The 15,342-nt window shown below is 38.8% G+C and overlaps 1 protein-coding gene across 5 annotated transcripts in view; it reads right to left on the bottom strand.

The window, feature by feature from the left end:
• The window catches only part of MAP2K5 (mitogen-activated protein kinase kinase 5), a 278,521-nt gene that overhangs the window by 225,781 nt on the left and 37,398 nt on the right, over window positions 1-15,342 (bottom strand). For all 5 annotated transcript variants that reach the window (XM_029238396.1, XM_029238395.1, XM_029238397.1 and 2 more), the window contains 3 exons: window positions 14,425-14,465; window positions 13,389-13,456; window positions 4,445-4,493 (listed from right to left, as the gene is read on the bottom strand). In XM_029238396.1, the coding sequence (XP_029094229.1) occupies window positions 4,445-4,493; window positions 13,389-13,456; window positions 14,425-14,465 (158 nt within the window). The remainder of the gene's footprint in view (window positions 1-4,444; window positions 4,494-13,388; window positions 13,457-14,424; window positions 14,466-15,342) is intronic.

Raw genomic sequence — 15,342 nt, 5'->3', positions numbered from 1 at the left:
ATATATATATATCTCAGATCTTTTTTTCTTTTGAATCTTCCAATTTTTATAGAGTATTCAAATATTATTCACGTTAAAAAAGTTTTAAAAAGGAAAACTATTAGAGTCAAGCTTATAAACTGATCACAAACGAATTTTGAGAATTTTGTATATCTAATCAAAATGGATTACTTTATTTGATCTTAAATATAAAAAAATCATTAAAGGGATCAACAAGTAGCTAATAACGTTTCTGCCTTTTTAGTTTAGAGAGCATATTAATTCAACTTTTCAAAATGAAGCATAGGAACTGTACTCATTATGATACAAAAGCGGGATTTATAAGCCTACAAAGTACAACATTTAAATATTACAGTTGAGATCAAGTATCATAAAAATCACACACTTTTACAACATTTTAAACATATAACCCAATTCCTTTGGGTCATATAACTAGTAAATAGCAACTAGCCAAGGTGAGAACTCAGTCTTTCATGTTACTCTGCTCAATGCTCTATCTTAGCAGTTGATCTCATGTGTAAGTACAGAGGGACATCCTCTCCATCAATGGTGCCTGGTCCATAGGAAGGAAAATAATCAAACGAAGGGCACTCAAAAGTTAAAAGCGATTTCATCAACTACGATATTTGCTTTTAAGAAGAGAAATCACATAGCTCTTTAGATAAAAAAGAGGTAAAAGAAAGTTTTTATTCAATAAAGATACCAAATAATTTTAAAATATAAATCAGTTTCCTTGTTTTGACTAAAAAAAAAAAAAGCAAATGAAAGGCAGAATAATAGATGTGAGGGAGAAGGGAGAAAAAACCCTGAGAGTTACAATGACGTGTCAACTGCCGCAACGGCAAATGACCTGGGAGAGATGATTGGCACTGGGCTCTGCTGCTGCTGCTGCTGAAAGAGAGGTGGGGGCTGTGAAAGAACGTGGACGTGACACCCCAGGGGGCGGAAAGGTTGTGTCTGTGCAGGGAGGGGAGGTGCCATGCAGTTTGGACTTACACAGTCTCATTCATCTATGTTTCGGTCTTCGTATGGGATCTGAGACGAACCATAAGAATCTAAGAGTTTTATGTACTGGTAATAGGACACTCTTTAAAGCTAACTTTACAGTCGAATACTATTTTTCTTCCTCCTTTTTTTTTTTTTCTAAACACAGAAAGTTTTTTAAAGGCATCTGAAGTTCTCAAAATAACAGCCAAACATGAAGCAGGATTAGAATTATTTCTAGTTTTGTGACCTCACAGTACATTTATACTTGATTTACCAGAAATAGAAAAATACTGTCAACCTCTCCTACAAATTATAAAAAACAAACAGACGAAAGACAACTTCAGAGATGCAAAGGTCAAAGTCATACATCCTTGGAGTGGCTGTACTTTTTTAATCCCTTAAATTGACCCACTGGGCCATTTCTAATCAGTTTAAAATCAAGGGCCAACGTTAAACAGATGATACTGCACTACAACTGAAGTGGGAAAAACACACCCAGAAAACACATCAGCGGTGCTGATTTATAGCTCTCAGTACAACTTGCCAAAAATACCTTATGATTTGTTTTTTTTTTAAGCTGGAAAAAAGGAATCCTCTCTCACAAAGCAATTACAGAAGAACATCTCCATTCCAAAGACTAAATGTTAAACTTTTTAAAGTGTTTAATGTGATGTTAACGAAATTAATGGGGAAAATGAAATGGAATTCAATTATAGATCAGCAAAGAAAATATTCTTTGTTTATAGTCTGCCTGTGTTAAGAAGAATCAGTACCTATTGCTTATAAATCATTAAAATAAAAAAGCTCAATTAATCCTTATTTTATATGTAAAGGTCTGACAGAAACTAGTCCTATCACCAGACCTTTGCTTCACAAATCGAAGCAATAATAGTTTCAGAAAGCAGTCACACTCTATGAGCAGACAATTGGAGAGATTTAGTAAATCCCACTTTATAGAGCAGAGACTAATCGGAAAACACAAGCCAGTCAAATGTTTCTTATGAACTGTTGACACTATATCAATGCTGAATCAATTGGTGGCATTTACTCTGAGTGACAGAAAAGAAATAAATATTTATATCACATAACCTATATCAATGAACCCAGGCAGAAAGCTATTTCTAACCTGTCAATATTTGATTATCTTGAAGAATCATGTCCCTTTCTTTTAATGATTAATATGAATTCCTTATTAAATCTAAGTGGAGGCTAGTGGAAAGGCAAATCATTATTAATGCTTGAGAGCATAAACCACTAAAATAAAAAACTATGCTCAAGTGTTAAGGTATCGTTAAATGTGACTTACATCTTCCATTTCAAGTGGTGTCAGTGTTCAGCCCACAAATTTATTGATGCCACACTGTGCACATTACCTCACTGCAATGCAATCTCACTCACTCTTTAGTTACCTGATAGCACCAAGGACTGAGGAATTAAGAGGAGGTATTTTGAAGACTTCCAAAGGTGGGAGTTCTTTGTTTTGTACTGTTCGTTTTCGTGAATAAAAGTAAACATAACAATGGCTAATCCTTAAAAGAAAGGAAATGCCATACTGTTTAATGTGGGATTATCACATTCCCAAGGGAAAGCAATAAACAATCTTTAAGTGTCAAAAATCATTGCCATGACAGTCTTCCACCGAAGAGAATCTCCTAACCAAGACCACTAAGATATTTATGGTACTAGGTTCAGAACACTAGGAATATTTCAGAATGTTTATTTTTTGCCCTGGAAATAACTGTTTTTCATTTTTGAAAGAGGAATCTATGACAGGTTATTTTCCATTGCCTGGGTTGAACAAATGTAGTTAAAGCTTCTTAATTTATGTCAATTTTGAAATATATTTTCCAGCTGAAGAACACTAGTAACTCACACATAAATTACAGTTAGTAACTAGGATGCAAACATGTTGGAGATACACGAATATCGTAGGCTCAATATTTCAGCTTTTAGTCATGTTAACGCCAAGTGCTGGAGACATGTAAGAAATACACCTGCAGAACCATGTATGCTTCCCTCCGGTGGGGAGAAGAGGGAGAACAAGAGGACAATAATGGGCTTGGCAGTGACCAGAAGGAGAGAGAAGGGCAACCAGGTTTTGTTTCATGTTTCCGAAAACATGCAGGGCACTAGGGGAACATGTATGTGGACCTCAATCTAAACAAAACTTTGGCTGCTTAAAGTTAAAAGTACTATTAGATAAATATGAAATATGGGGACCATTAAGATTATACATACAACATACATACATATGTTGCATATACATACAACACCAGATTCTCCTTAGCCGTATATTGAATAGTTAAGGACTAGAATTCACACACTACAGATGATGATCAGGTGTCAAAACCAGATCAACTCACTTTTTCTAACTGTATTCAAGGGATTACAGGCTAAACAAGTAAGGCTTCCAGAAGTACCACCATACAGTCCTTGTTTTAAGGCATGCACATCTATTAGGCCACAAAGTTACAGGTGATATTAAAGGACAAGCATGAGGACCCAGCTTTGTCTTCTTGACATGCTCCACTACAAGTACCTGATTCATGAAATGCCAATGAGGATTGGAGAGGTCAGCATGTGAAAGCACTGAATAAGCATCTGAGATAATTAAGATTTCAGCCTTCGAAACATGGACGGGAAGTGAACAGCAGTTAAGAAAATCAATAAGAGTCTTTTATTTGCGGTGACACAGATGTCTCAGTCAATAGAGCCTAATAGGCAGGCTTGATCGCGATGGACAGGCGCCTGCCTCCAAGGCTATCAAAGGGCTTCCTCTATAACAAACATTAAAACGCATTTATGTTGCTATTGAAGAATCGAGGACCCTGCAGGTAGCTTAATTTACCAGTGTATGTTTAAAGGCACTATACTATTTCAGATGTGTCAATTTAATTGAATCAAAATGAGTGAGAAATAACTGGGCTGCAGGACTGTTTATCCCTCACTGGCTGGAGTAGGTCATTCTGCTTTAGACGACCAGTCAACTAGGCAAACTGAGGGCTCCTGAAGCCCAGGAGTTTTAAATGCCAAAGGTCTGCTGTGACTCTGTTCCCCTAAAATGCCAGTGTCAGTTTCAGGACAAAAGAAGGAACTAAGGTGAGAAAGTAGCAGTTTCTCTTTTTCTCCCTAAAGATAAAGAAAGAAACAGTCACCTCAGGATGCAGGGCCATTTCAACAACCCATGGGTTGACACACTTGCTCAGAACTGATTAACTTTTTTTGCACTGAGCTGGCAGCAGGGTGTGTGCATGGTACTTCAATCTGCTGGGAGTGAAGCCCATTAGCACAGTCTGAAAAACGTGCTGCAAATTGTTCTGCCAATCAAATTAAGCCGTGTAATTCATTTATGACAAGAAGAATTTTATAGATCCTTTATCTGCTTATTAAGTTTACGGATACAAAAACTAGACAGCACTAAGTTATTACTATAGTCTTAATATGTAATGACACCTACCTGGCCATTGGCTAATATTTTTTTCAGTTCAGCAGAAGACTTCTTCAAGCTGAAAAGGAAAGACATAGTTTTTAATGGCAAGTTCATCAGCACCTTTGAACACCACTGAAAATTCCAGACTAAAACACACTTTTGTTTTAGGTGTAGACATAGACTACACTACTCTTTACATCCTTCTCCCTACATAAAATATTTTCTAAAGTAACTGGCCAAATGGCAAAGGTATCGATAAGGGACTGAAACCCCGTTAGTAATCTAAAGCAATAAAAAAGCCTACTACCATAATGAAGCTAGGCTATTGTATGGAGTATTTCAGAGACCTCTTTTTGCTATTAGTTCTGCTGCCTTTGAGTAGCCTTACAGTGGTTATTTTATGTGGACTCTGTCATCTGCTAAATACCAAGTACTTAACAATGCACTCTTAGAATGTTCACAGCAAACAAAGATTACAGAACTTCAAAAGATAAAATAATTTAAGTCCTGATTTTGTACTATAGCTAAGAGTTACAATTCAGCTTCCTGGGAAGTAAATGTGTAATAGAAATAAATCCTGGCACTCACTAGCTGTGTGCTCTGGAAGAAGATACTTATCCGCTCTGAACCTCAATTTCCCCTTCCTATAAAATGGGGGAAATATCAACATTATAGTGTAACCAAGAAAATTAAATATTACAAAAAGCCCTAGCACCTGTTTCTTGCACATAGTAAGTATTAAATCAATTTTAGCTGCCTTCTCTTTCCTTTCCTTTCCTGTAGGTATGAAACCCAGCTTCCGTAGGTATGTAAGAAATACAGAAATCTTCTTCTCTGGACATTTATGACTATGTAAACATTTATGTGGATGAGTTTAGGGAGAGCGGCCAAAAGATGCTGTAAAGTCCTTCTGGCTTTATAATGAGTTATACCTGTACACATCCACCCAGTTAGCAGAGTGGTGCATAAAATAATACCTCCTCCCATCAATGTTCTAATTTGAAATTTAAAGCTTGTTAACTCTATCCTACATCTATCTACTCTAACCCTCTACCCATCTGCCAAATTAACTCTCTTCCCTTTGGTAGTTATCTGTAGATAGCTTTCTTCCCACCACACCCCCTCCCAAGACTGGAAGCTCCCTGAGAACAGATACCACATCTTACTCACCTCTCTATCTATTCCATTTCCTTCCCGCTCCCGAACCTAGCCCAATGACTTGGCACAAACTAAGTGTCTGATAAATGATAGTCATTATTCTGGTTGTTATTATATGGTAGTAACACACACACACACACTCATTTGGTACCTTTAATAAGTTATATTTGAGAAAACCTCAGACTTCAAGTTTGACCACACTCACGATTCCAAGTTATAATTATTTTTCTTAATAAATACTTCTTAAACTTCTGCTACAGTCAAATGCAAACTATGGAGCCCTAGTCTCTACTTTCTCCAGATTTTATAGAACATGCCTTCAGCCAATGATTCTAAACTTTAATAACATCCTCCCAAGTCTAAGAATTCATGCACTCAAGTGGCAATTAAGAATACTGCAGAATGGGACTAAAGCTGAAATACATCCCCCCCAAAATAAACTGACTAAGATCAGTCCAGTTGAAAACAAAATATTAGCCTCTACCATTTCCTGAGTGATGGCCATGTGCCACGCACTGTGCTAAATGCTATTACTTAGTATCCTGATCTAATCCTCACAGTAACTATCCCGCTGTGGGTATACCCTGTGGGGGAAAGTTATTCCTGATACATAAAGAAAACTAAGGTACGAACCTTGTTCAAAGTCTGTCTGTCTTACACACATACTTTTTTTTCTGGAAAACATTTGGACCCTGATATTGCCATAAATGGTCCCAATTTAATATTTGCAATTATTATAAAAACAGAAATGACCAAACAATGCTCAGGCAATGTTTCTCCACAGATATTCCATTATGTCATGCAACTTGAAATAATAACATTTTGATTCATTGCATTTACAAAACACCTTTCATCCAAGAAACAAAATGTGATTCCTTAATACAACTTCATCAATCTTCTTAACACCAGAGGTAGATAGATGGAAAATTTAATCATCCTAATTTTACAGAAGGAGAAAGCCAGAATGTTTAGGAAAGGCCGTGCCTTGGCAGTGGGACGTGAATTCAGTAATTATGGTTTAGGAACATCATGTGGATTAGTAAGCTCAGTTTAATAAACATATCCACCTAAGGCAAAGACCAATTCATGCTTTGAGAGTAACAGAGGAAAAAACTGATTTTATTCATTATGTCAATATCTGGCTATGAACTTTGGTAAAAAATTATATTTATATATCCTGGCAATTTCTTTGTGCCCCAGTTTACTCAATGTTTTATTTTTATTTATTTATTTATTGGCTGCATTGGGTCTTCATTGTTGCACACGTGCTCGCTCTAGTTGTGCCGAGCAGGGCTACTCTTCGTTGTGGTGCGTGGGCTTCTCATTGCAGTGGCTTCTCTTGTTGCAGACCACAGGCTCAGTAGTTGTGGCTCACGGGCTCTAGAGCGCAGGCGCAGTAGCTGTGGTGCACGGGAATAGTTGCTCCACGGCATGTGGGATCTTCCTGGACCAGGGCTCGAACCCGCGTCCCCTGCATTGGCAGGCGGATCTTTTTTTTTTTTAAACATCTTTATTGGAGTATAATTGCTTTACAATGGTGTGTTAGTTTCTGCTTTATAACAAACTGAATCAGCTATACATATACATATATCCCCCATATCTCCTCCCTCTTGTGTCTCCCTCCCACCCTCCCTATCCCACACCTCAAGGTGGTCACAAAGCCCCGAGCTGATCTCCCTGTGCTATGCGGCCGCTTCCCACTAGCTACCTATTTTACATTTGGTCGTGTATATATGTCCATGCCACTCTCTCACTTCGTCCCAGCTTACCCTTCCCCCTCCCCGTGTCCTCAAGTCCATTCTCTACGTCTGCATCTTTATCCTGTCCTACCCTTAGGTTTTTCAGAAAAAAAAATTTATTTTTTTGATTCATATATATGTGTTAGCATACAGTATTTGTTTTTCTCTTTCTGACTTACTTCTCTCTGTATGACAGACTAAAGGTCCATCCACCTCACTACAAGTAACTCAATTTTGTTTCCTTTTATGGCTGAGTAATATTCCATTGTATATCTGTGCCACACCTTCTTTATCCATTCATCTGTCAATGGACACTTAGGTTGCTTCCATGTCCTGACTATTATAAATAGTGCTGTAATGAACATTGTGGTACATGAATCTTTTTGAATTATGGTTTTCTCAGGGTATATGCCCAGTAGTGGGATTGCTGGGTCATATGGTAGTTCTATTTTTAGTTTTTTAAGGAAGCTCCATACTGTTCTCCAGTGGCTGTATCAATTTACATTCCCACCAACAGTGCAAGAGGGTTCCCTCTTCTCCACACCCTTTCCAGCATTTACTGTTTGTAGATTTTTGGATGATGGCCATTCTGACTGGTATGAGGTGATACCTCATTGTAGTTTTGATTTGTATTTCTCTAATGATTAGTGATGTTGAGCATCCTTTCATGTGCCTCTTGGCCATCTGTATGTCTTCTTTGGAGAAATGTCTATTTAGGTCTTCTGCTTATTTTTGGATTGCGTCGTTTGTTTTTTGATATTGAGCTGCATGAGCCGCTTGTAAATTTTGGAGATTAATCCTTTGTCAGTTGCTTCATTTGCAAATATTTTCTCCCATTCTAGGGTTGTCTTTTGGTCTTTTTTATGGTTTCCTTTCCTGTGCAAAGCTTTTAAGTTTCATTAGGTCCCATTTGTTTTTTGTTTTTGGTTTTGTTTTTTTTGCGGTACTTGGGCCTTCTGTTGTGGCTTCTCCCGTTGCGGAACACAGGCTCTGGACGCGCAGGCTCAGTGGCCATGGCTCATGGGCCCAGCCACTCCACAGCACGTGGGATCTTCCCGGACCGGGGCACGAACCCATGTCCCCTGCATCGGCAGGTGGACTCTCAACCACTGTGCCACCAGGGAAGCCCAGGTCCCATTTGTTTTTGTTTGTATTTCCATTTCTCTAGGAGGTGGGTCAAAAAGGATCTTGCTGTGATTTATGTCATGGAGTGTTCTTCCTATGTTTTCCTCTAAGAGTTTTATACTGTCTGGCCTTACATTTAGGTCTTTAATCCATTTTGAGTTTATTTTTGTGTATGGTGTTAGGGAGCATTTTAATTTCATTCTTTTACATGTAGTGTCCAGTTTTCCCAGCACCACTTATTGAAGAAGCTGTCTTTTCTCCATTGTATATTCTTGCCTCCTTTATCAAAGATAAGGTGACCATATGCGCGTGGGTTTATCTCTGGGCTTTCTATCCTGTTCCATTGATCTATATTTCTGTTTTTGTGCCAGTACCATACAGTCTTGATTACTGTAGCTTTGTAGTATAGTCTGAAGTCTGGTAGCCTGATTCCTCCAGCTCCATTTTTCTTTCTCAAGATTGCTTTGGCTATTCGGGGTCTTTTGTGTTTCCATACAAACTGTGAAATTTTTTGTTCTAGTTCTATGAAAAATGCCATTGGTAGTTTGATAGGGATTGCACTTAATCTGTAGATTGCTTTGGGTACTAGAGTCATTTTCACAATGTTGATTCTTCCAATCCAAGAATGTGGTACATCTCTCCATCTGTTGTATCATCTTTAATTTCTTTCATCAGTGTCTTAGTTTTCTGCATACAGGTCTTTTTTCTCCTTTGGTAGGTTTATTCCTACCTATTTTATTCTTTTTGTTGCAATGGTAAACGGGAGTGTTTCCTTGATTTCTCTTTCAGATTTTTCATCACTAGTGTATAGGAATGCAAGAGATTTCTGTGCATTAATTTTGTATCCTGCTACTTTACCAAATTCATTGATTAGCTCTAGTAGTTTTCTGGTAGCATCTTTAGGATTTGGCAGGTGGGTTCTTAACCACTGCGCCACCAGGGAAGTCCCTCAATGTTTTATTTATCTGCATGGTCACAGTGACTTGAACTATCCAAAAATCACTTTTAAAAACACTTTAAAATTTTAATGTGATACAACTATAATCTGCGAATGACATTTAAAGGGGACACTGAGATACCCAAAGAAGAGTAAAAGGGTGAGGGGACCAGAAATAATGTTGTATCAGAAAAGCTGAATGAGTTTGGAGAATTTAATTCAGAGACAAGATTTAAAGGGAATATAAATTCATTTGTCCACTCATTTATTCAAGCATTACCGACTATCACCTATGTGCCAAGCATCCTGCTGGGAACTGAGGATTCAACAATGAATACATCTGAGTAGTATCCCATTTATATATGTACCATATCTTCTTTATCCATTCAAAACCGTAATGGAAAAAAATATATAAAAGAATATATATATATGTGTATATATATATATATATATCTAACTGAATCACTTTGCTGTACAACAGAAATTAACCCATTGTAAATCAACTATACTTCAATAAAATAAACAATGAATATGCTACAGTCACTGCCCTCAAGGAGTACAGAATCTATTGGGGGACAGGGGTGATTATAATACAATGTGCTAACCACTACAGTAAAAGCAAGCACAGGGAGATATTGGGAATTCATAGAAGGAGTACCTGGCGTAGACTGGGAGGTGGGCAATAATCAGGAACAGTTTTCAGAAGAAGATAACATCTTTGTTCATCAAAGATGACGAAGGTTAGCCGGAATGAAGGCAAAGAAGGGAATGGATTAAAAGAAGAAAGCAGAAAAGAGGCAGCAGTGGAGGTGAAGGCCCAGTAGTGAGAGGAAATGTGATCCATTAAGGGGACCATGTATTCATCAGCAAAGCTGAACCATCAGTTGGAAGGGGGGAGTGGCAGGCTAGGGGGCCAGAGTGAGCAGAGGACCCACACATGGCAGGCCATGGTTCACCTGCTGTGGAGGGTACAGTTTGTCCTGAAGGTTGTGAGGAGCAGTAAAGGGGGGAATGATGGGCTCAGAACATGCACTAGCAAGATCACTCTGGCTGCAGTGTGGAGGAGGGACTGCAATGGGGCAACACGGGAGGTTATAGCAGTAATCTAGGGAGCCTGATCTACCTTTTCAACAACAGAGATGCTGGCAAGTCGACAGACTCCACAGTGATTCAGAAGGTAGAACCTATAAATGTAGGGACTGACTGGATGTGGGGTTGAGGGAGACCCAGGAAGCAGTGAATGATGCCTGGTGGATCCCCTGGAGTTAGCATCCGGGTGGACGTGGGAGAATTTACTGAGACAGGAAACCCAGGAGAAGAAGTATGTTTGGAGGGAAGATGACTAGTAGAGCTATTACCTAGAAGAGGGAACAGCCCTGTTCTGAGGGCTAAACTCAATCTTTACGAGTGGGTGCTAAAGAGACACAAATCTCAGCTCACAAAAAGAACGTTCTGAGACATAGCTACATGAACATGGAACGGGTGCTTCAGCCAATAAAGTGCATTCCTGCCACAGGGCTGTTCAGGAAGAGCCTGGATGACCATCTGGCAAGGAGTGGGGAGTCGGGCACCTAAGGAGAGCAGCATTAGATGGGGGCCTCTCCTTCTCATGCTTCACACCACAGGCAAGAGTCTTCTATAAACAATGAGCTGGCCATGGCCCTCTGTTGAAAGTCGTCTAACAGCTTGCCAATACGCTGAGGGGAAAGCTCAAACACCAGGCCCCAGGAGCCAGCTCCTGTCACCTCCTTTTCTCCTATCACTCCTACTGTTCTCCCCACCTTTCCATTCCCTCCCCCAGCCCAGCACCCCTCCCTGGGCTCCAGCCTAACTGGCCTCCTTCTGAACACATAGAGCTCCTTTTCCACCCAAGGGCCTTCACTTACTCTCCCCACCCTCTGAAATGCCCTTCTCTGGCTCTTGATGTGGCTAGGTATTTCTCATCCTTCAGGCCGAAGTGGAATGCCACTCTCCCCTGGGCACCCCGTCCAAATCTAAACACAATCCTGCCCAGTGTTCTCTCACTTCAAAATCTGCTTGTTTCCTTCATAACACTAATTATAAAGTATAATTATTTGTATACTGGGGGGAGGTGGTCTGTAGGCCTATGAGACAGCGAGCTCCAGAGGATAAGGACCACATTGTATTCCTAGTGGGTAGGACAGCACTGAATAAATAGGAGGCACTCGATAAATACTTTTGATTAGTTATCAATATGGGGCATAGAACATGGCCAACCTAGGGTGGCATATTAAAATCACCTGTAGGACTTTTTCAAACTGCAGTCCTCCCATAACAAAAATCACTTCTGGAGCAAACTACCATTACTATTTGGGAGGCTGTCATATCCCTAAAGGAAGATGCTGCAACAAAGGGCTGACAACCACTAGATCAGATAGTCTCTTTCCAGCCCAAAGATGTTATAATACTCTGTGAATATAAATGATAGTTTTTTAAAAGCCAAGCTAATTCACTTTGGTTTTGGTTAAAACCAAATCTGAGAGAGTTGAAAAGTTATCCTGCTGCTTCTCTGCCTTACTGTCTTTTTCAACTCCATCCTGCTTTTTATACCATGATGAACTTTGACCTAAAACACCAGGAAAAGTCCTTGTTTTCACTCAAGGCTAATAGTCAGTCTGTCTGAATAACATTTTTTCTAGAAGTAGTGGTAATAATTAGAGGCCCTGCCCTCTTCGAGCTGAATGTAACAAATGACCCTCAGTCCCCATGCCTCTACTCGGTGGACATGGCTCTCTTGCCCAACAAGCATGAAAAGAGAAGCCTCAGAGCATCGCCTGGCAGGGCCAAGCACTTGGATGAGGACTAAAAGACCTACTCCTCAGGACCACAAGACAGGTGATCCACTGGTGAATAACCAGTGGATGTATTTTAACACAGAATAAATTGTTTAAGAAGGAAACACACTCTAAGAGTAGTGTGTTCATAGCAGGAAAGCTGTGCATAAGATATACTGACACTATAATAAAGCAATCAAGGAAGTGACTTTTGGGGAGGGGACAGGAGAGTAGAGAGAGAGTCAGAAGGAGAGACTTTAAATCACCTGCAGTAAAGCCCAGTGACAAAAGAACCAAGACACTGGGTGGAGGGGGTAAGGAGGGGCATGGAAGGGAAAGTAGAAGCCTAAGCTACATCTCAGCAGATAAGGGCTGTGCAAACACTGACTACTGCCCTAAACCCAGAAAGACCTGGGCACACAATGGAAGGGTGATCTGGCTCAATGATGGCTTTTCAGTCACCAGTGTGAATACAAACACACAGAGCAATCACCTTCAAGTGTCATCTTCAAGTACAGTAATAAGATGTTAACCAGCTGAATAACTGAATATGTAACAAATATGATCTAGAATTCTTTCAGCTTAAGCAGGTCCTTCTACTTGAGAACCTTAATCTTCTGGAAGTAAGTTCTCAGGCCTGTCAGAAGAACACTTTGAAGAGGCTCAAGTCTTTAGTATCCATCCCAGTATGGGACAATGTTAGCATGAATTAATGAAAATTATCTTCCTTCTGTAATAGCTCAATCTCTTGTGCACCAAAGATACATAAATGGACAACTTGGCTGGTCAATTTAAACTTCACCACATTACTCTTTCCTTGCCTCCTTCTGGGAAAGGTGTCAGTAAAGCATGACACTGCCAAAAGATGGACAAGCAAGACAAAAATAATAAGCATTATACAAACCAGATCATCAAAGCATGGAAACAGTCAAAGGCACTGAATCTTCTGTTTCTGCATAATCTGGAGACTGATGGAAAACCATTCCACAGACCAAAATAAATAGTTCAACATGTCTAATTTTATCTTTCCCTATGAGGTCCTTTCTTTTCAGTCAATACATAGCTAGGGTTACTTAACTGGTCAGATTTCTTCTTAGCCACATACACACTTTTGAGGTCTTATAAAGAAAAAGAGACGTCATCCCACAAGCCCCTTCTTCACTCCCAACTATGTAGATATTCACGCTCAGAGGCACATGTCACTCGCTCGCTCTCACCTATTGCTTGGAAGTGAATCTGAGACTGCTGGGCTGCTGTGTTGAGAGGATCCAGCCCGGGTATTCACCTACAAGTAAAGAAAGGATCTTGATCAGTCTGTGTTCTGAGGACACAGTTCTAATTAACCTGTAATTTGCCACAAATTTCTCATTTCACTATGAAGGTTAATTAGCTTTTTACTAGACAGACCCATGGTTGGAGTCTATTCAGTATATAGGTTATAAAAACTGTACAACCTGTATATTACATAATACTTTGTTCCTGTCATTATTCAAATACTTAAATAGTGCTGAAAAGGGGAGAGATAAACTGGGGACATTTTCAATTCACTGTCTAGAACTGAATTCAACTCTAGTGAAAAAATTCAGTTCACTGTTTCTTTTTGTTTTATATAAAAAACAGTATGTTCAAAAAAGTATATTAAGAATACATCCAAGGGTTAGTAGTGAAACTCACGATATCATACCCCTTCAGCTTTAAAACCAGGCAGAACATTGCAGAATGTTTCTTATTCACTGAAAAATGAGGCCCAAGTAATTAATTATAAAACGCTTGAGTCTAATACAATAGCCAGTTTTTCTTTTAAATGTAAAGCCTTAAGCAGAAATCCAGAATTCAAAATACGCAGAACAATGAAAGGACATTAAATAGATATATGTTTCTAGCATAAACATGTCAAAAGAAGAGGGGGGTATTCTGTATGCAATATGCTTATGTGCTTAATTAATCACTGAAATGAAGTCTATATTTTTACTCAAGTAAATCTTTGTGGAGACCAGTACCCAGGATCATCCTGAAGAAACAGACCAACAAAAGAATTCCAAATAATAATTATTTTAAAATACGGCATCAAAACCCCAATATGTACACATATTGAACAAATACTAATGAATCCTCCTCCACATCCCATTAAAAAAAAAAAAAGGAACGCTTGTCAGAGCTTGAGAAAGTGCAGTTTTATTTGACATTTCAATAAGTGGAACACAGCATTACAAATCCATCTAACTTTACTGAAACAATTATTGAAATTCGTACCTTCAGGCCATGTATGTTCCGTTCCCCAGGAGGCTTGCAGGCTGAAACAGTAATTGACTAAATTGTAGAACACATCAGGGCCATTTACAAATTTGCTCAAAATGAATCGTTTAAAAAGAAATGAGGGTGACACCAAAATTAGCAGAGAGAAATGATTGAAAAGTGGCTCCCAAGACCCAAAGTGGGAATTATGAACCAGGGTTTTTAACTTGCAGGAGTGAGCATTTATAAATGCAAAGAGCTTTCTGACACCACCTCATATAAATTCCAATTTCTGCTTAAAACATATAAAAATCAAGTTAACTGAGCTAAAATGATTAGATTCCTTTCATAATTCAAATTTCTGCCATCATCTTTCCTCACTCTATTACATTGTATATCTGTTATCACTTAAGACTACAATGAAAATAGCTGGGGTTTTTGGAGGGGAGTGGGAGGAGGTTCTTTTAACGCCAAAACAATTGCTAGAGATTCTAAGATGAAATATTTAAGTTTGAACATCAGTTTGCAAAGCAGTAAGCAGTCAAATTTGTTAGAATACAGATATACCATTAATTTCATGACATTTCTTGCAAATCTTGACATTTGCTAACATTTAAGTCTAAACATAAAGCAGTACCAGCGAAAATAATATTAATTTCCTGACACCATCTTGAGTTACAGGTTAGTACTTTTCCAATTCAGCAAATGCTTCTTCATCAAATGTTAAAAAAAATAAAGTGCTTCCTGCCCATGTTATAGGCTGCTTCCATCTGAAAACTACAGTGTCCTACATATTATATGTTAAGGGGCCGTCAATTTTGATTGATTGTTTGGGAAAGGATGAATTTGATTTTTTTTTTTTGCTCCTTTCTCAGATGTACATGTATTTTCCTCTGTTTCTGACAAGAAATCGAGCTGTTTAATAAGAAGATGTGG

This window comes from Monodon monoceros, unplaced genomic scaffold (assembly GCF_005190385.1).
Source record: "Monodon monoceros isolate NGI ecotype Baffin Bay Population unplaced genomic scaffold, NGI_Narwhal_1 Super_Scaffold_21, whole genome shotgun sequence".
Classification (NCBI taxonomy): Eukaryota; Metazoa; Chordata; class Mammalia; order Artiodactyla; family Monodontidae; genus Monodon; species Monodon monoceros.
The sequence above is the reverse complement of the archived record's forward strand: the minus strand, read 5'-3'. Positions and strand labels throughout refer to the sequence as shown.